This window comes from Phoxinus phoxinus (assembly GCF_949152265.1).
Source record: "Phoxinus phoxinus genome assembly, chromosome: 7".
Lineage (NCBI taxonomy): Eukaryota > Metazoa > Chordata > Actinopteri > Cypriniformes > Leuciscidae > Phoxinus > Phoxinus phoxinus.
The window spans coordinates 2,248,330-2,274,847 of record NC_136882.1 but is presented as its reverse complement, the minus strand read 5'-3'; the positions used below and the strand labels follow the sequence as shown (position 1 = coordinate 2,274,847).

The 26,518-nt window shown below is 39.0% G+C and overlaps 2 protein-coding genes and 2 long non-coding RNA genes across 5 annotated transcripts; 2 read left to right on the top strand and 2 right to left on the bottom strand.

Moving 5' to 3' along the window:
* The first annotated feature begins 127 nt into the window (after nucleotides 1-127).
* LOC307002140 (tripartite motif-containing protein 16-like) lies at nucleotides 128-5,446 on the top strand. Of its 2 annotated transcripts, XM_079619442.1 has the most exons (7): nucleotides 139-778; nucleotides 1,012-1,107; nucleotides 1,195-1,428; nucleotides 4,032-4,185; nucleotides 4,335-4,382; nucleotides 4,617-5,017; nucleotides 5,070-5,446. In XM_079619442.1, the coding sequence occupies exons 1-7, from the start codon at nucleotides 200-202 to the stop codon at nucleotides 5,127-5,129; spliced, it is 1,572 nt and encodes a 523-aa protein (XP_079475568.1). In that variant the 5' UTR covers nucleotides 139-199; the 3' UTR covers nucleotides 5,130-5,446. The 2 variants fall into 2 exon arrangements, with proteins under 2 accessions (XP_079475567.1, XP_079475568.1); XM_079619441.1 differs by having other exon boundaries at nucleotides 128-778; nucleotides 4,617-5,446.
* A 1,721-nt stretch (nucleotides 5,447-7,167) lies between these two features.
* Nucleotides 7,168-10,412, top strand: LOC307002159 (uncharacterized protein). The gene is made up of 5 exons (XM_079619474.1): nucleotides 7,168-8,371; nucleotides 8,535-8,593; nucleotides 9,641-9,702; nucleotides 9,796-10,058; nucleotides 10,227-10,412. Coding segments are annotated over exons 1-5 (519 nt in total). The 5' UTR covers nucleotides 7,168-8,369; the 3' UTR covers nucleotides 10,360-10,412.
* A 2,298-nt stretch (nucleotides 10,413-12,710) lies between these two features.
* LOC307002161 lies at nucleotides 12,711-15,043 on the bottom strand. Its single transcript, XR_013798429.1, has 3 exons — nucleotides 14,991-15,043; nucleotides 13,395-13,495; nucleotides 12,711-13,033 (listed from the first exon to the last, which is right to left on the bottom strand). It is a non-coding gene; the product is annotated as an uncharacterized lncRNA (long non-coding RNA).
* Nucleotides 15,044-15,050: 7 nt separating this feature from the next.
* Nucleotides 15,051-17,865, bottom strand: LOC307002160. The gene is made up of 4 exons (XR_013798428.1): nucleotides 17,636-17,865; nucleotides 16,148-16,174; nucleotides 15,729-15,798; nucleotides 15,051-15,463 (listed from the first exon to the last, which is right to left on the bottom strand). It is a non-coding gene; the product is annotated as an uncharacterized lncRNA (long non-coding RNA).
* Between the last annotated feature and the right edge of the window lie 8,653 nt (nucleotides 17,866-26,518).

The following is a 26,518-nucleotide window of genomic DNA, read 5'->3' as shown; positions in this document are numbered from 1 at the left end:
TGGGAGTATGGTTGAAAGTGAACTCCACAGGAATAAGGCTGTCCAGGACCAGGAATGAGGAATCTGCTTTACAGGTTTGCAGATTAACTTGTTTTGCACACGTCACTCAAACACAGAACCAGGAAGCAGGAAGAGTTCAGGGAAAGTGAAACTTAACTGTAGTTGAGCTGTTGTGTGTTTGTGTGTCTCATGCAGTAAAATGGCAGAAGCCAGAATTTCAGTGGATCAGAATGAGTTCCTGTGTCCAGTGTGTCTGGATCTCCTGAAGGATCCAGTGGCCATTCCCTGTGGACACAGTTACTGTAAGATCTGTATTACAGACTGCTGGGATCAGGAGGATCAGAAGAGCGTCTACAGCTGTCCTCAGTGCAGACAGACCTTCAGTCCAAGACCTGCTTTAGCTAAAAACACCATGCTGGCTGAACTGGTGGAGAAACTGAAGAAGACTAAACTTCCTGCTGACTGTTACGCTGGAGCTGGAGATGTGCAGTGTGACGTCTGTACTGGAAGAAAACACAAAGCCGTCAAGTCCTGTCTGCTGTGTCTGGAGTCTTACTGTCCAACTCATTTTGACCGTCATGAGGAATTTCACTCCCGTAAGCCACATAAAGTGACTGATGCCACTGGACGACTGCAGGAGATGATCTGCCAAACACATGATAAACTCCTTGAGGTTTTCTGCCGCACTGACCAGAAGTTTATATGTCTGCTGTGTACGATGGACGATCATAAAAACCACGACACTGTATCAGCCGCAGCACAGAGGACAGAGAAACAGGTATGAAACTAGACACTGATGAAATAATGTTGACACTGTTTATATTGGCACCATATGATCAGGAAACATCATTCACACTAGTGGACTTTCACTGCAGAGCGTATTTGTGCTCGCATTTAACTTTACAGAAAATATGGTGAAAATACACCGTAAACATTGATCAACACAAAAAAAATCACATGCTGATATAGTGGCAGTATAAAGTGTTATCTCTGCTATTGTTTGTGCTGCAGAAGCAGCTGAAGGACACGCAGAGGTCGTTCCAGCGGAGGATCCAGCAGAGAGAGAAAGATCTTCAGCAGCTGAGAGAGGCTGTAGAGTCTCATAAGGTGAGTCTGGAGAAGAAGAGACGTTTGAGAAGTCTCAGTCAGGACTCACTGAAGCTCACTGTGTGATTGTGATGTGTGTCCTAACAGCGCTCCGCACACACAGCGGTGGAGGACAGCGAGAGGATCTTCACTGAGCTCATCCGCTGCATTGAGAGAAGCCGCTCTGAGGCGACACAGCGGATCAGAGATCAGGAAAAGACTGCATTGAGTCGAGCTGAAGAACGACTGGAGCGACTGGAGCAGGAGATCAATGATCTGAGGAGGAGAGACGCTGAGCTGGAGCAGCTTTCACACACACAGGACCACATACATTTCCTGCAGGTAACAGAGATCGAGAAGAACCGGATCATAGTGGACTTGAGCAAGAGACTCACAGAGAAACATTTCATGAGAGCAGAATGAGCTCTGAGACTGAAGTGTTGATCTGTGTGTTCGGTTATTATATAATCATCCGTCAGACTCTCATCTGATCATCTTCACTCACATTACAACTTTTATTTACCCAAATTTTCCTTCTGATTTCTTATATAATGATCAGTGAACTTGATGGTAGCAGTTTGAGTAATATTCATCAAAGTTGGATCAGATGATCTTCAAACTTGACAGAATTGACAGTATTTTAATAATTGTTTTCCTTTAACATGTTGATGAATTTGACCATGAAGATCCTAAACATGAAGTAAGTCTGGGCTGCGTTTCCCGAAACCTTCTTAACACTACGTCGTTCTTAAGCTATTCCTTATCGTTAATACGTGTTTCCCGAAATCTTCTTAACACTACGTCGTTCTTAAGCTATTCCTTATCGTTAATACGTGTTTCCCGAAACGTTCACAGTTAAGTATAACCTTCTGTAAGTCATACGTCTGGAAGGTTGGTCTGGATCACTCTTAGCTTCACCTTATCACTGTTGCAGGTCTATACGAATATACTTCTGAAGTTTTAATACACACAGACAGTGTTCAATTAGGCTAATTCGAGTGTTCATGCAAAGAATAAAAGATTGTTGTTAGATTTGTAATTATATTATCCAAAGGTAGCCTACATCAGCTGGCAAACCATTAAAGGGTTCGTAGTCTAAAGGAATGATTGTGGTGGGGAGTTTGCTCAAACTATGGCAGCGATACAGTGAATAGTTGTGCTAAAAGACACGCTGTCCGCGGAGCGCTTTCAAAGGCCAGTGAAAGCTGTCAGTTGAGTCCTATTCGGACGCTGATTGTTTCTCATGGACTCGTACGGTATTTTAAACATGTACAGGGCTAAGTCGGTGCTTTTATTGCCGTCCGAATCCATAATGTCAGTGTTTTTTCTCACCCAACCCGCGTAAAAATCCCTGGCCAAATGACCTACTGTTCTTTGACAAACAGGTCGTGTGGGGATTTAATTGCCGTCTGAATCCACAACTCTGCGTTTCAAAACTCACTGTTTAAATCCTTTTTGATCACTGCCGAGCACCGTACGTAAGATTACACTTTTATTACTGAAATGCTGGAAAGTATTTACAAGAACAATATTTCATCGCAGCTCCACCTCAGCGAACTAAAATCGGAAAGAGAAGAAATCACGTAAACATTTGAATGGTTATTAGGGCAGCAATATATGATACAATCATTAAATATGTAGGCTAGGCTATTATAGTTTGGAATATTTTGTATAATATCCCACGAGTCCTAATAAATGCAATTTCAACTATTTCTGAAGTGCTTCTTTTATAAAGAACACCGCTTTCTCACATAACGCAGTGAATTAGCCCCTGCACGAGTGAATAATATATTCTCGAGCCGTCGATATCAGCAGATTCAGCAGCATCGCCACAGACAGCGCCGGGTAACGTCGCACGCTAGAAGGTATAACTTCCTAAGCTATGGTTCGGGGAACACGTCTAGAAATGGTACACCTTTAGTTAAGTTATACCTTAAGAGTCTTCGTAGCGCGCTAAGAGACAACGTTATTGGGAAACGCAGCCCTGTATATTAGCGATGCTTCAACACTGAAACCACACTAAACCTGACCTTGGGATCGTGTCCTAAGAGTCCTTGTGGATTTCAGTGCCACTAACTGCTCAAACGTTATAAATAATGTTCAATCTGCTCGTAGCTTTTGAACTGCTTTTCCTGAGCGAATCTACTCAAGTCTACAATGAGACCAGGGCCGTTTCTGGACATTTTGCCCCTTCCCAAAACTTACACACTCAAAACTTAAATAGCAATGTTTCTAAGCAGTGATATGGTACTTTTACAAATGATATGAATAAGTTGTTTCTTAACATTGAAATGATTCCCAACTGATGTACATTTATTATTTTTCTGCTCTCATATTGTAGGAACAACATTAGCGTTCGGTGGTTCAGCGTAGTTAGTTAGCAATGAAAGTTTCACAGGTTCGCACAGTATCCACATCTAAACACATTTATAGTAAATTGATTGTCCAGTTTACTTTCTATAGAGATTTCTAGCTGATCATTTCTCTCTCCTCATCACTCGCTGCCCGATCACTAGTAAAAAACCTCGATCTGTATTCTCTCCATGTCAAAATTTTATGTGAATGAATTACTTTCATGTTTCCTGCACAAATATTATTATTTTATCTTTTTACTGTTGCTGTCATTCAGTTTTTCTAACATATAATTTCAAAACACACTAAATATTTGGATTCATGATCGCAGTATTTCTATAAAATCATATATTTCTCAAGCTAATATTGAGCTTAAATTGATTTCCTAGGAAGTTCACATATAGTGTAAATGACAAACGCTAGATCTTGTGTCTCTAATGTCACATAATGAACATGAGCAGAATGAAGCTGATGCTGAAAGTGCTGGATTGAGGAGAGTCACTAAAGATCATCAAGAGCCGCACACATCTGACAGTAGAGCCGGTTATTGATGAAGTGTGGAGGTGATGAGCTCTGATTTCTGTTTTCTCTAGAGTTTCCGGTCTCTCTCAGCTCCTCCTGAATCTACAGACGTAAATGACAATCCCTTCAGTTCTCTCTCCTCTTTTGATGGCGTGAGAGAATCTGTCCGTCAGCTGAGAGACAAACTGGAGGATTTCTGCAAAGAGAAGAAGATCTCTGACAGAGGTAAAGTCCTGGAGATTCTGCTCTCAGAAATGATCCTCCATCATCTCAGATCATGTAGAAGATCATATTAGAAACGTCTGAGGAACGGATGCAGGATCATTTTCTCTTGACATGATAATCACACTCTTCATGTCTGTTGATTTCCACAGTCACTCTCTCCAACATTGTTCCCAGGACCAGGAACGACTTCCTACAATGTAAGTCACTAAGAAAACCAGCAGAAAACTCAGTGTGTGTGTTCATGTTCTTCCTGGAGAAGTGAAGAAAACATGACAGAAGAGTTTATAGTTGATCATGTAAATGATGATCTGCAGGATATCTGGTAAACTGTCCTGAGACACTGATGATATATTGAACATGAAGAGTTCAGATACATTAAAAGATCAGCCAGATTCATAATTCCTGATTCTGATGTGTTTTATCTCCATCAGATTCCCATCAGCTCAATCTGGATCTGAACACAGTGAATAAATACGTCCGTCTGTCTGAGAGGAACAGAGAGATTACTGTCACTTTCCCAAAGTTTCAGTATCCGGATCATCCAGACAGATTTGATGGATGTAATGCTCAGGTGTTGTGTAGAGAGAGTGTGTGTGGACGCTGTTACTGGGAGATTGAGTGGAGTGGTAGTGTGTTTATATCAGTGTCATATAAGAGCATCAGCAGGAAGGGATCAGGTAATGAGTGTGGGTTTGGATCTAATGATCAGTCCTGGAGTTTGTTCTGCTCTTCCTCCAGTTACTCATTCAGACACAATAACATAGAGACTAAACTCCCTATAAAGTCCATCAGCAGTAGAACAGGAGTGTGTGCGGATCACAGGAGAACAGGAGTGTGTGTGGATCACAGTAGAACAGGAGTGTGTGTGGATCACGGTAGAATAGGAGTGTGTGTGGATCACGGCGCAGGAACTCTGTCCTTCTACAGCGTCTCTGACACCATGAGCCTCATCCACACAGTCCAGACCACATTCACTCAGCCGCTCTATCCTGGGTTTGGGTTTAGGGTTTATTATCCTGGATCAGTGAAACTGTGTTGATGAATCTGGATAGACTGTAGAGATATTTTACCCATAATGCTTTGAGCTGCATGATAAATCACAAACGCTGAGATGTTATAGTGTGCCTAGTGTGATATTATGTGTGTCTGGTGTATATGTGGATGTGGATGTATATGCGCATATGTACATATGAGAGAATGTGTGTCTATTACTTTCCTCTTTTGTTCATGAAAAGCCAAATAAAACGTATATAAAAGTAAACTCACAGTTTCCACACATCAATTTCACTTCAGAATGAAAGTACAATAATAGTAGAAATCACTCACACAATGTCAGGACCGTCTGATGTTGAATTAAAAAATTTTATATATAACCTGTTTTGTCTATAAATTCAGATATAAAAAGGAAACACGATTTTCAGACAATTCTTTGTTTTAAATTCTAAGTACCACAGTCGGACAAACGGCCATAATCTTAATTTCTGCAAATTAATAATCATATTAGTTTAAACTGTGAAATGAAATGGTTTCACATTTCAAATATCTGGTCTAAATAACTATAAACTACTGCTATATATTTCTGGAGTCAATCTGAAATATGACATTTTATAAGGCTTTTATTTAGAAATTCAACATCAGCCAGTCCTGACATTATAGCCAATAAAAAGTATATAATGGTTAAATATTTCCCTCTTCTACAGTCGGTTTTAATCGTTAAGATGCAGATTTGAGAACAGGTTATTAGTAAACCAAGAGTAAGAAAAGTCTGACATGGCAAAGCTTCTTTATCTGGACACCAGACCGATCCAGAACAGCTCTTTTACACGGAGACACAGTTCAATACCTGCCATACAATCAGTCCATACATCATATCTCTACATATAACAGGAGCTCGAGTGATCTAGATGTAGTGCAGAATGTGGACTGGTTTTGTTGGACAGAAATTATTCTAATATGATGATTTTATGATCAAGAAACACATTTATAATTATTATCAATGATTTATATTTTAAATAAATGCTGTTCTTTTGAACTTTCTATTCATCAAAGCATCCTGAAAAATAAAAGTATGTTTCCACAAAAATATGAATAAGCAAAAACAAATTTTCAGCATTCATAACAATAAGAGCCATTATTGATAATTGAGCGCAAATAATATATGATAATAATTAAGACGCAAATCAGGATATTAGAATGAATTTGGTCAACATTTAGAAGTACACTTGCATATTGATGTTGGTAAAGTAATACACTAAAACCATAAAAAACGTTCAGTTTGATTTCATGGTGTATTTAACAGACTGAACATCGTTTGTCTTTATTTATACTATGGTCTGGGTGAATACTCGATTCTGATTGGCTGCAGGGTGTCCGTTAAAAAGTGATAGAGGACACCTAAATAAACTGTCAGGCGTAACCAAGGAAACCAAGTTATTGTTTGTAACTTGTAACTTTAGATTTCGATTGTAAAACTAATTTAAAATATAAACTAATGTTTTAAAAATGTGTTATTTGGCAAGTGACCATGGTATAAGCGGGTTAATGCCCTTCGAGGTGTCCATTGTCAGGTTTTAATGGACTTCGGCGGTCCACTTCCTCCGCTGCGCATCGGCCGGTTCACACCTCGCCGTCGTCCATTAAAACCTGACAATGGACACCTCGTCGGGCATTAACCCTTACGTAGCAGGCAGTGATGCGCGGGTTGATCCAAAATTATATTTATAGCGCATAGAAAGAATTCGTCAGCAGCCGCTAAAAAAAAAAACATTAGTCCGCAGCCACTTTAGCCTAGCCTACTCCTGATCGCTAGTCCACCGTCAGTGGTGTATAAGGTAGGTAGGCACTAGGCAGTTTTTTAGTGTTCATTTCTATTACATTACGATTGAAAACAGTAGCCTATCAATAATGTCAAAAATATGATGTGCAGTCAAGTTCGGGTGTGTGTATGCGGTTTAAATGAGTGTTCTCACCGATACGCTTGTTGTGATTCGCTGAGTTTTGACGAGTTGTATAGACTTGATATTATTTCTTACCAGCAGCCGCAACCTAAAACATCTTCCCACGCCCCTGATCCAGGCACGACAAGATTAAACATGTTTACTTGCAAAATAAGTTTGATGCGACATGTAAGCTATGTATCGTTTCTTTTGCATTATTATTTGTCCAGTCACAGACCAGCGCTCAAGCACTGACTAGAATCACACAGCGGAGGAATGGAAAGTTGACAAGCCATTAAAAAGTATTGACTTAGTTAAGAAACACTTATATATTTTCAAATATTTTAAATAAATCATGTTCCCATTCACTCCGGCAACGATTTTTTAAATTAATTAAACTAAATTCTATTTATAAAGTAAAACTTTTAAATTTGTAGGCATTAACTAATGCCAATGCCTAATGCCCAAATGTTTTATTTGTTCACCAAGTAATTTACTGGTCAGGCATTATTGTTAACTAGCAAGACAGAAAGGAGAAAATTACAATTTGATGGATGATTTAAATATATTCTGTAATCACATTTTGGTGTTGTATTAATTCCGCCGGCATATCTGAGTGTGAAACTTGGATAGTTTCAAGATGGTTAAAAATAATGAATAATACAGGAATAATTTAATTGATCATATGTGTTTATTCTTGATTTTTTTTTACTGATTATGAACACAAATGAATCATGACAATCCAAATTAATTGTAATTGTATTTAGTCTACCGTTGATGAAAACAAACTGATACCAAGGTATTTTAGGCCTACAATCAAGCAGCTTCTTGCAATTCTCTGCGTAATAAAACCTAAGTGCAATGTATTTGTGCAGATATATTTGACCCTAGCAACACATGATGGCTGAAATATAACTGGATAAAAGCGCTAAAATAAACATACACTACTGGAAGCAGCGCAACCAAGAGAAAAACTATGAAATTACGAGAATGGACTATTGGGAATAATTTAATACTCATTCATAAAAATAAAAATTCAAGTGCAAGTCAGTGATTCTGATAGTGTTTAGGCCAGCAGAGAAGGCCCTGACAGCCCACCACTGTTAAACTTGTACTATATTTTTCATACATTGGATTAATCATGCTCATTTACAACTTAGGCAGATCTTGCAGGCTTACCGTATAAAACAACCCCATCTTCAGGAGTGAGGCGAGCAGAAGTGGGACGGCTTACCGAAATCAAACCGGATGTTGGTAACATTCTATTTATGCAACTAGCGAATTGACGACGAAAACCAAGGAGACTTACGTTAATATTTACGTTAATAATATAGCGTTGGCTTTCGTCAATCTATCTAAGTTTACCATCAGTGACTTGCACTGGATTACTAACTCCTTTTCATCTGCTCCCAGGAGTAAGAGAGAGAAGGGCTTCAAAATGTACATTTCACAATTCAGCGACAACTATGAAGGTACGTTTATTGTTTTTACTGTGTCATATCTTCACGGAGACAGCAGAGTTAGTAGACTACCGCTGACTGAACTAGGGCGGGCTAGCAGTAGCTTGATGCTAAGCTACCTCAGCTAACTAAATCATCTATGGGGATTACAGGTTTTCCTCTAGGGTTGGCCATATCTCACATGAGTATAGTAGATAGTTTTACCCTGTGACTTTCCTTTACATTTACACCTCTTTTTAGTCATTCACAAGATCCTAACGTAATTCATTTTCCGCTTGATTGGAATAGCGTGTCAAATACAGTAGATGTGTACACACACACACACACACACACACACACACTACCTCTATCAATCAGGTTAAGAAATGGATGTTTGATCGGACCCCATTATAATTGGTTTAAAAGTGAAAAGGTGACATGTAAACGGGGCTATTCTGTAAAGAAATTAAAATAAACACTGCCTCTCGTCTGCGTTAAAAAGCAATTTTGCCTGTGACGTGCGTAGCTGTAAGTGGCTATACTTGAACACCATGTTGGAGCAAATCTTGCCATATCACTTTTGAGTGATTGTACCATGTAATTTATTCATAAACGATCTTGATGCGTCACTTAAGGCGAGACACTACAGGTGAATAGGGTACAATTTTAAAATAATAGATATCACCATGAAACTTCCTCAGTTGATTACTTACACAAGTTCATAAAAAAAATGTATTACAAGTTTTTTAAATTTGTATGTTTAATTATGCAAATTAGGCATTATCTCATTAAATATGCACAATTTTGCATATATTTTCACGGGATAGATCTGAACATATGATAAAGCCAGGATTGATTACACACAAGATGAAAGATGTTCAGAGGGATTTCAGGATATATGCTTTATTACCTAGGAAATCTAAATATACTGTCCATAGCCTTAAAAAATAGATTTTCGCCGTATTGTTATTGAAGACAAATAGCCCAAAATCTCAAAATTGACCAGTGAAAAAAAACTATGTTTTTGCCTGCCGTGTCTCGCCTTAAGTGATAATCAATGTGATGTACTCCCTAACTCAGAGTCAGTGTGCGAGCTATGTGCCACATCCTTGAAGAAAAAGGAGAGACCTCACAACTCGAGAGTAGGATATAGTTCACATCACATTACATTGAACTGGCTAGGATTAAGGTTTGTTATGTGTGAGTAGTAACTTTTTCTTCTGTGTTCTTCCTAGATTGTGTTCGAAGACTCGTCCCCAGTGCAGAGTATGAGACGGTGTGCTCGTGTGCCGTCTCCTTTTTCAGACGGCAACCTCCCCTCAGCTCCGCCTCCTTGCTGTACCCTCAGCTCCGCCTCCTTGCTGTACCCTCAGCTCCGCCTCCTTGCTGTACCCTCAGCTCCGCCTCCTTGCTGTACCCTCAGCTCCGCCTCCTTGCTGTACCCTCAGCTCCGCCTCCTTGCTGTATCCTCAGCTCCGCCTCCTTGCTGTACCCTCAGGTCCGCCTCCTTGCTGTACCCTCAGCTCCGCCTCCTTGCTGTACCCTCAGCTCCGCCTCCTTGCTGTATCCTCAGCTCCGCCTCCTTGCTGTACCCTCAGCTCCGCCTCCTTGCTGTACCCTCAGCTCCGCCTCCTTGCTGTACCCTCAGCTCCGCCTGTACCCTCAGCTCCGCCTCCTTGCTGTACCCTCAGCTCCGCCTCCTCGCTGTACCCCCCGTCCTTACACAGAGCAACGCTGGCACAAGCCAAGGACTATGGCAGAGCATTATTATTATCAGGAGCCACATGTGCCGGGTGTAGTTTGTCTGTGCATAAAAGACAACATTGTCCACACGTTACGTCTAACCACCTCTGAGATGACATTTCTTTTTACTTTTATCTAGGGTGTAAAAAAAGGCTGGGTCAGTGATATGGTTGTGCTGTCTGCCGAGCAGGGCCGGATTATTCATAGACGGGATTGGGCGAGTGCACTGGGGCACCAGCCAATAGGGGGGCACCCAGGGCCGGACTATCCAATGGGCATTATGGGGCCCAAGCGACTGGAAGAAAAAAAAGTCGTTTTTTTTTTTTACGTTTCTGATAACGGAGTGTATATTTGCAGTAAGTGCCTGTCTTTTTGGGGAAAAGACTCCCACCACTAAATGTCTACAGTGGCATAGGCAGGGTTGCCAACCATTTTTGGTAACCCTAATTTAAAAAATGTCAGTCCTTGTTTACTTAGTATATAAACCCTGATTTATGCACACAAAAAAACAACTAATAGAATGGAAATGCTTTTTCAAAATGTACAATTAATTTATTGATTGCACTATAAAAAAATAAAGATAGAGGTATTATTAAATAACAAACATGTAAAACAACAACATCAAAACAATAAGAAATCTCAAAACAAAAGGGACACGTAATAGTTGCTCCACCTCCCCAGAAAACCACAACACACACGCTTCACACACTAGGCCTGTTGTCTGGCACAGTGGTGTTCGGCCCGCTTCACTGTCATGAGTCGTTTAGATCCGCTCACTGCGTCTGTCACGTGACAAATGAACGAAAGACTCGGAAGGTAAAGTAATTACCCCCTGAGCAAAGTTACCTCCAGATGACGTAGTTTCAACGGTGTGCTTGTCTGTCCTATGTCTGTATCAGGAGGGTGCAGACTGTGACGCCAGACAACGTATTTTTTCGACATCTACCGCACGTCTAATGTTGACATCCGTGGGACCTCCATGTAAGGGTTATTTAAAGTCCAAATGTGGTCGTTTGTGGACGTCTTTTCAACATCAAATTTAGACAAATTTTACGTTGTTTTTATACAACTTCTATAACTGTAGTCCCATGTTTCAAAAGGGTGGAGGATGTGCTTTCTGTACCATTGTATTTACATTTATGCATTTGACAGATGCTTTTTATCCAACGTGACTTCCCACTGAGCACAGACACGTCCAAACGACGTCATTACAACGTCTTTGTCGAACGTTCAGAAGACGTCCACTGAGTAGCCAGAATGAAAGTTTTTGCAACGTCTTTTTTAGACGTCTCTTTGACGTTCAATGTTGACGTCCAAGTGACATAAAAAGTGAACGTTCAAAAGACGTCCAATGAAGAGTCAGCTTGAACGTCTTTTCTAGACGTCTTTTGAACGTTAACTATGGACGTCCAAGTGACATAAAAAGTGAACGTTCAGAAGACGTCCACTGAGTAGCCAGAATGAAAGTTTTTGCAACGTCTTTTTTAGACGTCTCTTTGACGTTCAATGTTGACGTCCAAGTGACATAAAAAGTGAACGTTCAAAAGACGTCCAATGAAGAGTCAGCTTGAACGTCTTTTCTAGACGTCTTTTGAACGTTAACTATGGACGTCCAAGTGACATAAAAAGTGAACGTTCAGAAGACGTCCACTGATGAGCCAGAATGAAAGTTTTTGCAACGTCTTTTTTAGACGTCTTTTTGACGTTCACTGTTTACGTCCAAGTGACATAAAACGTAAACGTTCAAAAGACGTCCACTGAAGAGCCAGAACGAACGTCTTTTTTAGACGTCTTTTCAACGTTAACTATGGACGTCCAAATGACATAAAAAGTAAACGTTCAGAAGACGTCCACTGAGGAGCCAGAATGAACGTTTTTGCAACGTCTTTTTAACGTTCACTATTGACGTACACATTGAACTTTTTAAATTATCATTATTGACATCCAACATCTTGACAGGGTTCTAAATAAAAAAGTCATTTCAATGTCACCTACAAATGTCTTGAGGGCATTCACACAATTGACACATTTCTTGATTTCAGATGTCACAAATCAACTGTATTATTTTAATTGTTAATGAGGCCTGTCTTATCCTCTACTCCTATTATCTTTATTAAACCATGTTTTGGTCATCAGACCTTCATCAGTTTACAAGGTTGGATGACCACATGGTATACAATAAAACTCACTCGAGTCATAGTGAAAGCAGTGTGCACTACTGCTTTAAAATTGTAAATAAATGACCTATCCCCGCCCCTGATATGCAAATACATTTTAGTATCCTTATTGGAAATAAATGACATCTGATCTATTAAAAAGGACAAAAATATAAATAAATAGTTTGAAATGCCAATATTTTATTTTTTTTACATCTTTAATGATTTAAAAAAAAAATCTGAACAGGCTGATTACTAAAACAAATTTGAAACAATGAACAAAGCAAGTGAACAAAAATATATAGAATTTTCCCTTAACTACACAAAATTTCACCACCCCTGTATGCCCTCCCCCTCCCATTCTTCTCAGCGCTGAACAGGCTGATAAATAAATACAATTAATTTAATTATTTAAACGGCAAGTGAACAAAACAATTATAATAATATCCCCTAAATTATAGAATATTTAAACCCCTGTGTGCCCTCCCCCTCCCTGGCGCATGCTTTAGGTGGTCTGCGGCATGGAGCTTGATTGTAGCCTCAGTCGCATTTGCATCCCATTTCAAGACAGCCACTGCAAGAGTTGAACAAAAACAAAAAAATATATACATTTTTATATATATATAGAAAACCAGTGTTACATTGCAATGACTTCACATACAATATTTTTTATGTGAAAACAACCAGCTGAGAAGTTCCTTATTCCTCCTGTCAAATATCAACTAAGTGGCAATACTGCACAGACCCATGGTGACTGGTGTGGTATATGGCAGCATACACCTGACTGAAGATTGGTTCTGTAAACTCGCTTCGCTGTATGTTAGGAAGGTGTAAGACTGCAATATTTTTGCTAACACTGACACTAGAATATGTTGAGGTAGTGAAAACAAGTGAGTTAGTGTTAAACTTAAATGACGTGGGAAACTGATGTGTACCTTTAATTGCTTCAAATGTTTTGGTTGATTCTAGAGGCAGTTTTTGCTTCTTCCCCTTCCCCTTCATGTTAAAACTCGACATTAGCCGGTTGGTGAAGAGCCTGAGGAAACAAATTCACTATTTAGAAATGACACGTGTGTGGTAATCTACAGGAACTGTAGCATGGGTGAGTGCCAAGAGTAGACTAAAGAAATGTGGTTCTGTTTAATCGATTCCAGAAAACAACAGAGTTGACCATTTTATAGCTCCAATGACATACTTTCCTGTCCTTGCACTTGTGAAATCCCCTCCTCTTTATACCTTACACATCAAGTTTCTTTGAGGACTCATGATTGCATTTCAGATAATTAATAAGCATTTAATCTCCTCCATTGTCTCCAGCTGCACTATATGGGCGGATGACAGAGGCAACTTACATTTGTTTAACTTTTTTTTATGAAATATGAAAATGGCAGTCAATGCAGTTTTCTGGAGCTTTTTCTATTTTTCCACAGCTTTCTTGTTTCGGACAGTGGTCTAGTGAATAAAGTGTATAGTATAAGTTGGTTAAGATGCGTCACATCCTCCGTCGACCAGCAAACTGTGACAATAAATGTAACGCGTTTTGTGTTCTGCGTGTAACATGTTCCTATATGTAGGGATCTTGTTAAAAATACCTGTCTAAAATTTTATGTATTCCATCTCTCAGATCTCTCCCTCCAATTCTGCTGAGTTGAAGCACCTTTAAAGGAACACTCCGACTTTGTGGGACATTAGCCTATTCAACTTATCCCCCAGAGTTAGATAAGTCCATACATACCCTTTTCATCTCCGTGCGTGCTATAAGTCTGTTTGACGCACCCACCGCTAGCCTAGCTTAGCACAAAGACTGGATGTAAATGGTTGCAGCTAGCATACTAATCCAAATAAGTGACAAAATAACTCTTTCCTATTTACATGTTGTGATTTGAAAAACAAAGTCACATGAGACACAGACATATTTTAACCGTATAAATACTGGGAACTATATTCTCTGAAGGCGAAGCACTGCTACTTGGGCGGAGTGATAACCACAGCGCACCTGAGACGCGCCGTGGTGAGGAGCAGAGTTCGTTCAGAGCGCGTCTCAGGTGCGCTGCGGTTATCACTCCGCCCAAGTAGCAGTGCTTCGCCTTCAGAGAATATAGTTCCCAGTATTTATACGGTTAAAATATGTCTGTGTCTCATATGACTTTGTTTTTTGTACACTCTGTGACTATACAAATCACAACATGTAAATAGGAAAGAGTTATTTTGTCACTTATTTGGATTAGTATGCTAGCTGCAACCATTTACATCCAGTCTTTGTGCTAAGCTAGGCTAGCGGTGGGTGCGTCAAACAGACTTATAGCACGCACGGAGATGAAAAAGGTATGTATGGACTTATCTAACTCTGGGGGATAAGGTGAATAAGCTAAAGTCCCAAAAAGTCGGAGTGTTCCTTTAAAGAGAGGGTGTAACATTCCTGACATGTTAGAAAAATAATAACCTATAACAAGTTCTGACTTATATACCACAGAATAATATTTATAAATTAAATGGTGCATAAAATTATATCACTTCTAGATTGTGCATACCAGGGAGTCAAAGGCATCTTTATCTTTGAGGCGTTCCTCCTCTCTTTTAAACTGGTCCATCGTTTCTAGCTGCTCGATGTGGGCAGACGACAGGGGAGGCTCGCTTCTCCCCAGCCTTCTCACCTCGAGGTGGATGTCAACTAGCTTTGTCAAAACTTTTTTTTGAAATTCTGAAAACAAAAAGTACCACATATGTAAAAGTCTACATGTCGGTTTAAACTGCTGACAAGAAGCCAATTAGAAAATTATGCTAGTGTTATCCTTAAACAGATGTTCAAAGTTAGACCTGCTAATGCTGTATGTCCTGTTCAATTCATTTTTATAGTTTTTGATACCAGCTCTAACACTTCAGTACTTTCTTGCCATGAACATTGGAAATCGTAGGTCACTACAAGGCCCTGTACTGGCTTCATGTGCAGAGGATTGCTCTGAGAAAGACCTCCCAGAGGATCTTTGGATGGGCGTGTCATAATCTGAAAGACGAAATGTGTCTATTACATTATTGTTCGTAATATGAACATTGCTCTTGTAGCAAGTTGTGTGCCTCTGCTGTACTCAGCAGTCAGTGCAAAAAGACCAATATACTTTTAGCCATGATGATACTTGATAGAGAATAAATTAAGGTCAACCATGAAGCTAAGAATCTTAAAACCAGTTGTTAAAAATATGCACTATGACATGGCTGCTACTTTAGAACATTTACACTCTTGCCACGGTGAATTGCATTCGGAGGAATACCTTCTTTAGACAAATCGCTGTGCCTGGACTGCTTGTGTCCCATCTGGTGGCTCTGCCTGGACCCGTGGCTCTGATAATTGAATTTTAAACAATATTACTAACAGTCAATACATTTTAATGTGGTTTATAGTGAAAACGGTAATTGTCCCATCCCTATTCCGGAGTGTTAACAACTTAGGGTTAACTAATAATTGTTGCAAACTGGTACTACCAACAACATTAGTGTATTCCTGGAACTGGGCCTTAATGTATTTGAGATTCATAATAGTGGTTTCAATACTGACCAAAATAATTGTTATTGATTTTTTACATAATCGAGCAGCCCTAGTTTGTGCTCAAACCAAACTAGTTCCTAGTACAATTGATTTAGTTTGAGGAACAACATACGATAAAGGTTTTCTGCTTCAACATAAACTTACCTCTTTTTCTGTCTTTATTGCTTCAACCTAAAAAAGAGATAAAGAAGAATATTTCAAATTCTACAACTATTTTATATACAGAAATATACAGATCAGGGGCCGTATTAAAAAAAATATCTTATGACTAAAAATGTGCCAATTTAGGATAAACTCTTAAAATTAATGGGCATATCAGTCCAACATTTAAGACTTTTTCTAAGAGTATTTCAGCACATCTTAGCTAAGAGGACACAGTTAATTCTCATACTGTATTTTCAGAAACTTTGGGAATATTTATTCTCTCCCCAAATTCGTCACTAATAAAACACAATAAAAAAATAATTTAATGGGCAAGATTTTGTTTATAATATAAATGTTTTGCCATTTTATTAAAGTTTTCACATATAAGTCAAAAAAATTAAAATTTTAACAATAGTTCAAGCGTAATCTTTCTTTGTAAAAATATACGTTTTATCATCATACATATTTCAAAGGATTTGAATTGGAACAAACACTAACATCAGTTGATAATTCAACATAAAGTTACCTACTTTATTTTTGACAAAATACTATATATTTAGTCTAGTTTACAGTAAAAAATGTATGATCTATCCAAAACTATTTGTCTATTTTTGACAAATATGTTTAACGTTAGACAATTTTCGTTTACTAGTTTTGGATAGATTATAATTTTTTTTTTAGAGCATATAACGTTACATTTTAATTTGCAGTTATACGTTGCTTACAAATACATATAAAATCACGACATTTAAATATTTAAACACTAATTTTGCTGTTTTTCAGACATTATTTCATATAGCGATTAGAACAATTTAGCACATACATAAGAATAACTTACTATTCACAGCTGGATCCAATTCTCCTCGAAGTGAAAATAATCCACTTCTGAGGTCGATTTTTCCAAGATTAACATTCTTATATCGTCACAAGACGACATAAAGTACATAAATCTGATTAAATTTGATATGTTTTATCGAGCTGATGTGGACATTGACAGGTTTTCATGGATTGCCTCAGAACATTTGCTTGAAAAGCGCGTGCTCTTCACGTGTTCACATATTAACGTTAGGCCTACAATTAACGTTAGCAGATGAGAGAACGACAGACATCTCTCTTTTTATACAGATTACATAAACAGAAAATATTTATATTAGTTTTGAATTCGATCATTTAAAAATAGACACTTATATTATAAAGATATATGCCTCTGTTTGCTGAGTTTTGTTTAAGATTAGACACGTGCTCCAGAAAAAAAGTTAACGGAGGGTCAGAATTATGTTTAAGCACAAAGTTTTGTTTCGATAAATTTGTAATTTTTTCTCACATTTCTTAAGTCTGTAACTTATGCAACGCCGGCGCGTTTGTCGACCCCGCGCAAAATGCCTACGTTTTAAGAAGTATTTCAAGGTATTAAGAGGCGTGACTTAATTCACTTCATCTGATGTCAACTGAATAACATATCAAATTAATGTTTTTTTTTGTACCTACCTGATTTTGTTCAATAAAAGCAGAGTCTCTGGATATCACCGTGTCTGCAGCCTCGCTTGATACCTTTCAGGTGACGTTGCGGTGTTGGCGTATATCGTGGCGATTCTTCTTCTTTGGTTTTTTCCTCTAACGGTTGTCGCAAAATGGTCGCAAACTATGGTCGCAAACTGTTTTAGTCAGTGCGCCACGCGGCGCCACGATGCCACCGTGCCACCCCCAGTTTATGAATGATCATGCTTATGCTATTGTTATTATTATGAAGAAAATAATAATTTTCATAATAATATTTTCTTAATATATTTATATATATACAGTTTTATATATTTTACAGGTCAAAAGTTTTAGATCGATACATTTTTTTATGTTTTTAAAATAAGTCTTTTCTGCTCACCAAGACTGCATTTATTTTATAAAAAAAAAAACAATAAATAAAAAAAGCATCAGTCACTTCAATGTCACATGATTCAGAAATCATTATAATATGCTGATGAATGCTCAAAAAACATTCATTATTATTTTAAATGTTGAAAACAGTTGTGTACAATTTTTTTTCCAAATTCTTTGATGAATAGAAAGTTCAAAAGAACAGCATTTATTTAAAATATTTTCTAACATTATAAATGTCTTTACTGTAACGTTTGATCAGTTTAACATCCTTGATGAATAAAGTATTGATTTATTTTATTTATTTCTCCCAAAAATAAAATTAAAATTCTTACTGACCCCAAACTTTTGAAGGGTAGTGTTTAATGTTACAAAAGCTTTCAATTTCAGATAAATGCTGTTCTTTTGAACTTTCTATCATGAAAAAAAAATAACTGTTTTCAACATTGATCATAAATGTTTCTTGAGCATCAAATCATCATATTATACTGATTTCTGAAGTATCATGTGACACTGAAGACTGCAAGTGCTAGCGCTTAATGCAAGTGTTGCAATATGCAAGTCTCTCATGCATGTCCTAAATTTTTCTCTTGACTACTGCTATGGTAAACGGTAAATGGACTGCATTTATATAGCGCTTTCACAGACCCAATGGCCTCCAAAGCGCTTTACATGTTGCCTCACATTCACCCATTCATTCATACACCGACGGCGGTGTCAGCCATACAAGGCGCCATCCAGCTCGTCGGGAGCAGCTGGGGTTAGGTGTCTTGCTCATGGACACCTCGACACTTGGTCAGGTGGAACCGGGGATTGAACCACCAACCTTCCGGTTTGTAGCATGAACCTGAGCCACTGCCGCCCGCTATCATATTTATTGCACAACACTGCTGATCAGGTGCAGAGTTTGCAGTGTGTCCTAACCAAAATCGTGATGGTTTCCTCTTTCTGCATACCCTACCCCTTCCTCTATTCCCTCTATTCTCATAACTTCTTTCTTATTATCGATTATAGCTTCCTACTTCCTGTAACTTTCTGTATAATTTTGTTGTATTTTGTGCTAGGGTTAACAACCCTAACCCTACATTTTCCTCTTGATAAGGAGGCATAACAATGCTCTGTTGATCAGGTACCTGCAACTATTACATAAACCAGTATTCATGTTTCCTCTATTATATTGTTCCTGACACATTCTCATAACTTCTTTCATTATTATAGATTTAGCTTCTGATTTACCTACTTTGCGGTATATTTAAATATTTTTAAGTAGGATGGTTACCATAACCCTAACCCTATCTCACACATATTTGCTATATTTGTTCATCCGTAAAGGATTCTGTGTCCTCCAGGACATAACTGCAGTATATGTGCTAAATCAACATTGAATTAGGAGTTTTTACAAAAACAAAAATACACATATGATCCCACTCCAACATTTTCAATATAAATCTGTAATATTTTAGGCCCTTTGTGGGCTCAACCATATGTGCAAGGTTGTAATTCTACTGAATTGTTTTTAATGCTGGAAATGTGCATGCACTGAATGTGCAAGTTTGAGCACACATTCTTCCAAAATAAATATATTTCAGAAATTTCACAGTTTCCATTTCTTAATCCATATAAATTAAAGAAATTGTAAATAATTGATTCATTCCACAGACGTCCACAAGAGTACCTAGTCAGACGTTCAGATTTTGAACCTGTTTTGCACGTCCACAGACGTCCAAAAGAGTCCCTAGTCAGATGTTCAGATATTGAACCAGTTTTGCACGTCCACAGACGTCCATAGGGGGTCCTAGTTAGACGTTCAGATATTGAACCAGTTTTGCACGTCCACAGACGTCGAAAAGAGTCCCTAGTTAGACGTTCAGATATTGAACCAGTTTCGCACGTCCACAGACGTCCCAAAGAGTCCCTAGTCAGACGTTCAGATATTGAACCAGTTTTGCACGTCCACAGACGTCCATAGGGGGTCCTAGTTAGACGTTCAGATATTGAACCAGTTTCGCACGTCCACAGACGTCCAAAAGAGTCCCTAGTTAGACGTTCAGATATTGAACCAGTTTCGCACGTCCACAGACGTCCAAAAGAGTCCCTAGTTAGACGTTCAGATATTGAACCAGTTTCGCACGTCCACATACGTCCAAAAGAGTCCCTAGTTAGACGTTCAGATATTGAACCAGTTTTGCACGTCCACAGACGTCGAAAAGAGTCCCTAGTTAGACGTTCAGATATTGAACCAGTTTCGCACGTCCACAGACGTCCACAAGAGTCCCTAGTCAGATGTTCAGATTTTGAACCTGTTTTGCACGTCCACAGACGTCCAAAAGAGTCCCTAGTCAGACGTTCAGATATTGAACCAGTTTCGCACGTCCACAGACGTCCAAAAGAGTCCCTAGTCAGACGTTCAGATATTGAACCAGTTTCGCATGTCCACAGACGTCGAAAAGAGTCCCTAGTCAGACGTTCAGATATTGAACCAGTTTCGCACGTCCACAGACGTCCAAAAGAGTCCCTAGTCAGACGTTCAGATATTGAACTAGTTTCGCATGTCCACAGACGTCGAAAAGAGTCCCTAGTCAGACGTTCAGATATTGAACCAGTTTCGCACGTCCACAGACGTCCAAAAGAGTCCCTAGTTAGACGTTCAGATATTGAACCAGTTTCGCACGTCCACAGACGTCCACAAGAGTCCCTAGTCAGATGTTCAGATTTTGAACCTGTTTTGCACGTCCACTGACGTCCAAAAGAGTCCCTAGTTAGACGTTCAGATATTGAACCAGTTTCGCATGTCCACAGACGTCGAAAAGAGTCCCTAGTCAGACGTTCAGATATTGAACCAGTTTCGCACGTCCACAGACGTCCAAAAGAGTCCCTAGTCAGACGTTCAGATATTGAACTAGTTTTGCACGTCCACAGACGTCGAAAAGAGTCCCTAGTTAGACGTTCAGATATTGAACCAGTTTTGCACGTCCACAGACGTCCAAAAGTGTCCCTAGTCAGACGTTCAGATATTGAACCAGTTTCGCACGTCCACAGACGTCCAAAAGAGTCCCTAGTCAGATGTTCAGATATTGAACCAGTTTTGCACGTCCACAGACGTCCATAGGGGGGGTCCTAGTTAGACGTTCAGATATTGAACCAGTTTCGCACGTCCACAGACGTCCATAGGGGGTCCTAGTTAGACGTTCAGATATTGAACCAGTTTCGCACGTCCACAGACGTCCAAAAGAGTCCCTAGTCAGATGTTCAGATATTGAACCAGTTTTGCACGTCCACAGACGTCCATAGGGGGGTCCTAAATAGACGTTCAGATATTGAACCAGTTTCGCACGTCCACAGACGTCCAAAAGAGTCCCTAGTCAGATGTTCAGATATTGAACCAGTTTTGCACGTCCACAGACGTCCATAGGGGGTCCTAGTTAGACGTTCAGATATTGAACCAGTTTCGCACGTCCACAGACGTCCAAAAGAGTCCCTAGTCAGACGTTCAGATATTGAACCAGTTTCGCACGTCCGCAGACGTCCAAAAGAGTCCCTAGTCAGATGTTCAGATATTGAACCAGTTTTGCACGTCCACAGACGTCCATAGGGGGTCCTAGTCAGACGTTCAGATATTGAACCAGTTTCGCACGTCCACAGACGTCCAAAAGTGTCCCTAGTCAGACGTTCAGATATTGAACCAGTTTCGCACGTCCACAGACGTCCAAAAGTGTCCCTAGTCAGACGTTCAGATATTGAACCAGTTTTGCACGTCCACAGACGTCCAAAAGTGTCCCTAGTCAGACGTTCAGATATTGAACCAGTTTCGCACGTCCACAGACGTCCAAAAGAGTCCCTAGTCAGACGTTCAGATATTGAACCAGTTTCGCACGTCCACAGACGTCCAAAAGAGTCCCTAGTCAGACGTTCAGATATTGAACCAGTTTCGCACGTCCACAGACGTCCATAGGGGGTCCTAAATAGACGTTCAGATATTGAACCAGTTTCGCACGTCCACAGATGTCCATAGGGGGTCCTAAATAGACGTTCAGATATTGAACCAGTTTCGCACGTCCACAGACGTCTATAGGGGGTCCTAGTCAGACGTTCAAATTTTGAACCTGTTTTGCACGTCCACAGGACGTACAAAAGTGGTTCTGAACTGACGGACGTTATACGGAGATGATCTGAACGTCAAACAGACGTCGCGTGTTTGCTGGGTTACATTGCTTTACACAGTTATATTCCTATCAGTTCTTGCTTTCCCTGGGAATCGAACCCATGATCTTGTGTTGCAAGCACCAATGCTCTACTGTTCGAGCTACAGGAAAACTATATTAAACTGCGTCAGTTATCACCTGATGCTGAGACAATCAAATGGAGTTTTTGGAAAATGATCTTAAATAATTATTATTAATCTGTATTCATATGTATTAATCTTGTTGATAACAACAATGTTGATATTTGTAAATAAAAAAATATTATATATTAATCATGTAAATTTCCTGCACCTGTCTTAGACGTCCACATAACACCCAGAAAATTACCTATTCCGGCGTTCAAATATTGAACATTATATTGACGTCCAGGTGGGGTCATGGTTAGATGTCCAAATAGCAGACCTAGATTGCACGTTAAATAAAGGTCAAAAATTGGTCTTGGACCGACTGACGCAATATAGACATGATCTGCCTGTCCAATAGACGTCTGATGTTTAGTGGGTATGTTCCCTGTAAATTATCTTTGACTGCATTATAATGATTTCTTAATTCAGAATATGATAAAGACTTTATAGATGGATGTGTTCGGGGAATTTGGCTGTTAAATGAGAACTCCGAGCAATTTTTAAGTTAATCTTGATCGTTATACCTTTGTGAGTTCTGTCTATAGAAAAAAACAAACCGGATTGGTGTTTGCAACGCGGAGCTGCTACCGCTAATGCCCAGAGCTCACTCAGCTAACGGCAGTTATGGGGCATATTCATAAAGAGTGTGTGTGCCTCTTAACAGACACAACATGCCATTAAAATGTCTGTCCAACATGAACAAGGTCCTTACATGAGAACAAGATGCGTTTAGCAACTTAGCCATTGTTTAAATTCACCTAAGTAGTGTTTGAGACGGCTAGCTGTAGTCTCGCGCTGAAGTCCCATTTGTGAACGTTACTCCAGCATAATACAGCGAAGTTCCTTTAAAGGCGAGACACTACAGGCTAATAGGGTACAATTTTAAAATAATAGATATCACCATGAAACTTCCTCAGTTGATTACTTACACAAGTTCATAAAAAAAATGTATTACAAGTTTTTGAAATTTGTATGTTTAATTATGCAAATTAGGCATGATCTCATTAAATATGCACAATTTTGCATATATTTTCACGGGATAGATCTGAACATATGATAAAGCCAGGTGCAAAATTCTTCTTTCATTTTGATTACACACAAGATGAAGAAAGATGTTCAGAGGGATTTCAGGATATATGCTTTATTATCTAGGAAATCTAAATATACTGTCCATAGCCTTAAAAAATTTATTTTCGCCATATTGTTTTGATTAAAATGTCACATAAATCAGGCCAGGAATGATTTATTAACAAATCCCTCTGAACATATCTTCAGAATACTGCTAAGTGTGTAACTGGAGAGTTTGGTGTACATCGGCTGAGATGTTTCTACTGGAGGATGACAAAAAACTCATTTTGAGAAAAAGGCATTTAAAGATTTGTAATGTAAAAAATCATACTTTTTTAGTGGAAACAACTATTTACTGACACAATATCTCATCAAATCATTACCAACAACAATACAAACCACCTAAATCACATCAAAACTTATAAACACAGCATTTATGGCCTTCAACTGAGCAGAAAAACAGTCAAACACACACATCTGAGTGTCAGAGCGCGTCACGTGATGCATCTGAACCAATCACGCTGTCAGACATTGACATCAGCCAATGAGATTTCGCTTTTAGAGTTAAATGCCCATTGTTCTTTCACGATTGGTTGCTGATTAAAAGGAAATGATCATATTTTGATCTGACAGCATTGTACAGGAGAGAGAGAGCTTTCCAGCGGTGTGTGAGATGACAGGAGACAGAGAGAGATCGCGGAGCAGCGGATGATTCAGGACGGCAACTTTTGTTGAATTTCGGAGAAATCTACAGACGCACACAGACAGTGTAGTAAAATAAAGACCTAAATGTGTATTTTGGACTTTTTTTCACCACAAGTCTGAAAGAAGACATGTTATTGAAGACAAATAGCCCAAAATCTCCAAATTGACAGTGAAAAAAAAAACGTTTTTGCCTGCCGTGTCTCGCCTTAAGTCAGTAAAACTGTTAATGCCAAATTAAAATGTCCTTGGACAAACTACATTTGGCCTGCCTAAGCGGAGTCCTACAATACATTGTGCGCTCGGACGTCTCGGACAGTACGCTGGACGGCTGGTCAAGGAAGCTAGAGAGCGCTATCGACGGAAGCAGTGGCCGGAAGTGGTCCAGCTCACCGCAGATAACCCGGAAATTATATTTCCATTGTTGTACACCTAGCGAATTGCGCTCGCTCCTGTTGGGTCCTCGATCTGGCGACCCGCGTGAGCATCGAGTCTGAGGAGGCGGGGCAAGAGAAACAACACTCTCTCATATTTTGAGTTTGGACTGCAGTACCTATTTCGACCACTAGTTGTCATTCTTACATACGCACCTTTAAAGGGGTGGTTGATTGTGATTTGACTTTTCTAACTGTAGTTAGTGTGTAATGTTGTGTTTTCTAACTGTAGTTAGTGTGTAATGTTGTGTTGTCTAACTGTAGTTAGTGTGTGTAATGTTGTGTTTGATCATAAACAACATCTGCAGAGTTACAACACTCAAAGTTCAGAGCAAAGGAAGATATTTGCTTTTAAAGAAATCACTTTTTAAGAACTACAACAAACGGCTGGTAGGAACTACACGACATTCCTCCCGGGTTAGTGACATCACCAACCCTAGAATTTACATAACCCCGCCCCCAGAACACGATTTAAAGATTATCATGACAGAATATGCTAATCAATGACTAGAAGATAACTACACATAAGCTGCATAAATTCATCAACTAACCATTCAGAAATGTCCAGAAGCACTATACATGTTGTCACTTCTTCTCGAGTCTCATCATTATTGTCTGACTCCGGTTTGAACATAAACATTGACATTTTCAGTGTGTGTGTGTGTGTGTGTGTGTGAGGTAAAAGGACACAAGCTGTTGTAGCTCCGCCCCCTGTGCCGGGAGCAGCAGCTCATTTGCATTTAAAGGGACAGACACAAAACGGTGTGTTTTTGCTCACCCTCAAAAAGTGACTTTAACATGCGATATAAAAATATCTGTGAGGTACTTTGAGCTGAAACTTCACACACACACTCTGGGGACATCAGAGACTTATTTTACATCTTGTGAAAAGGGCATTATACCAACCTTTAAATATATATATATATTGGGGAAAATAAGCATACTTTGGGTGTCTTGATCATCATAATTATTTTTATGACAGGCCTAATGAGCAACAAACCACATGAGTGCAAACCCCGCGATATTTTCCTTTGATCTCGTGTGTCTGATCCACTGCGAGAACTGCGACAGCCAATGAGAGCGCAGGATACAGGACAGCGGGGTGTTCGGGGAGGAGTTATAGACCACAATATTAGCATTTTAATAGATATATTTACACTTATATCAAACAGAAACAGCACAAACATGTCAGAAACACACTCCCCGCGTCTCCCCAACCATTCCCTCCTGCAAAACCGGTTTTTCTTTTTCTCCTTTTCGCTGCAATCTTCTTGCAGGCTACAGTGATCTGACTACTTTGAAAACCGTGCAGTGTGAACTCGGCATTAGTTATTTTGTTGCTAGATTTAGCTAACTTTTTTTCAAAAAGCACCTAGCCACAAATTTAGCTATTTTTTTAAATGTATTTGGCAACTTTTGAAATGTGCCTCAAACAATAAAAAGGCACATATTTTCATCTAAACTACACAAAAAGAGAAAACCATTGAACAGCCTGAAGAGATCTGGAGAAAGATGCAGTATACACGCATCATTCGTGAATCAAGTGGCTATTGCAATTGTTAAATAGTAGTTGTTCGCTTATGATACATCATGTTATTAGCCTAGTTCCAATAACTGTTGTTCAGTTAGGTACACTGTAAGAAAAAACATGTTTAAAAAATGGAAAATATAGACTTCTGGTAATTTTCTGCCTGGCCAAGTTATTTAAAATGCAGTTAAAACACCTGTGAAAAATCAATAGGGATAATTCCTAATATTAACAGTACAGCTGTGCCCTATTTTACTGCCTTTAGAGTCTAGCACACTAACTACCAATAAGAAAATGCATAAAATGTAAAATAATTTTTTGCAACTCTTCAATAATTCAATGTTGTAAAGATCAATTCTGATCATAAAGAATGTTGTTTATAGTACTTTTACAAATAAAATGTTTATATTATGTTTTATGAACAAATCTAAATTAACATA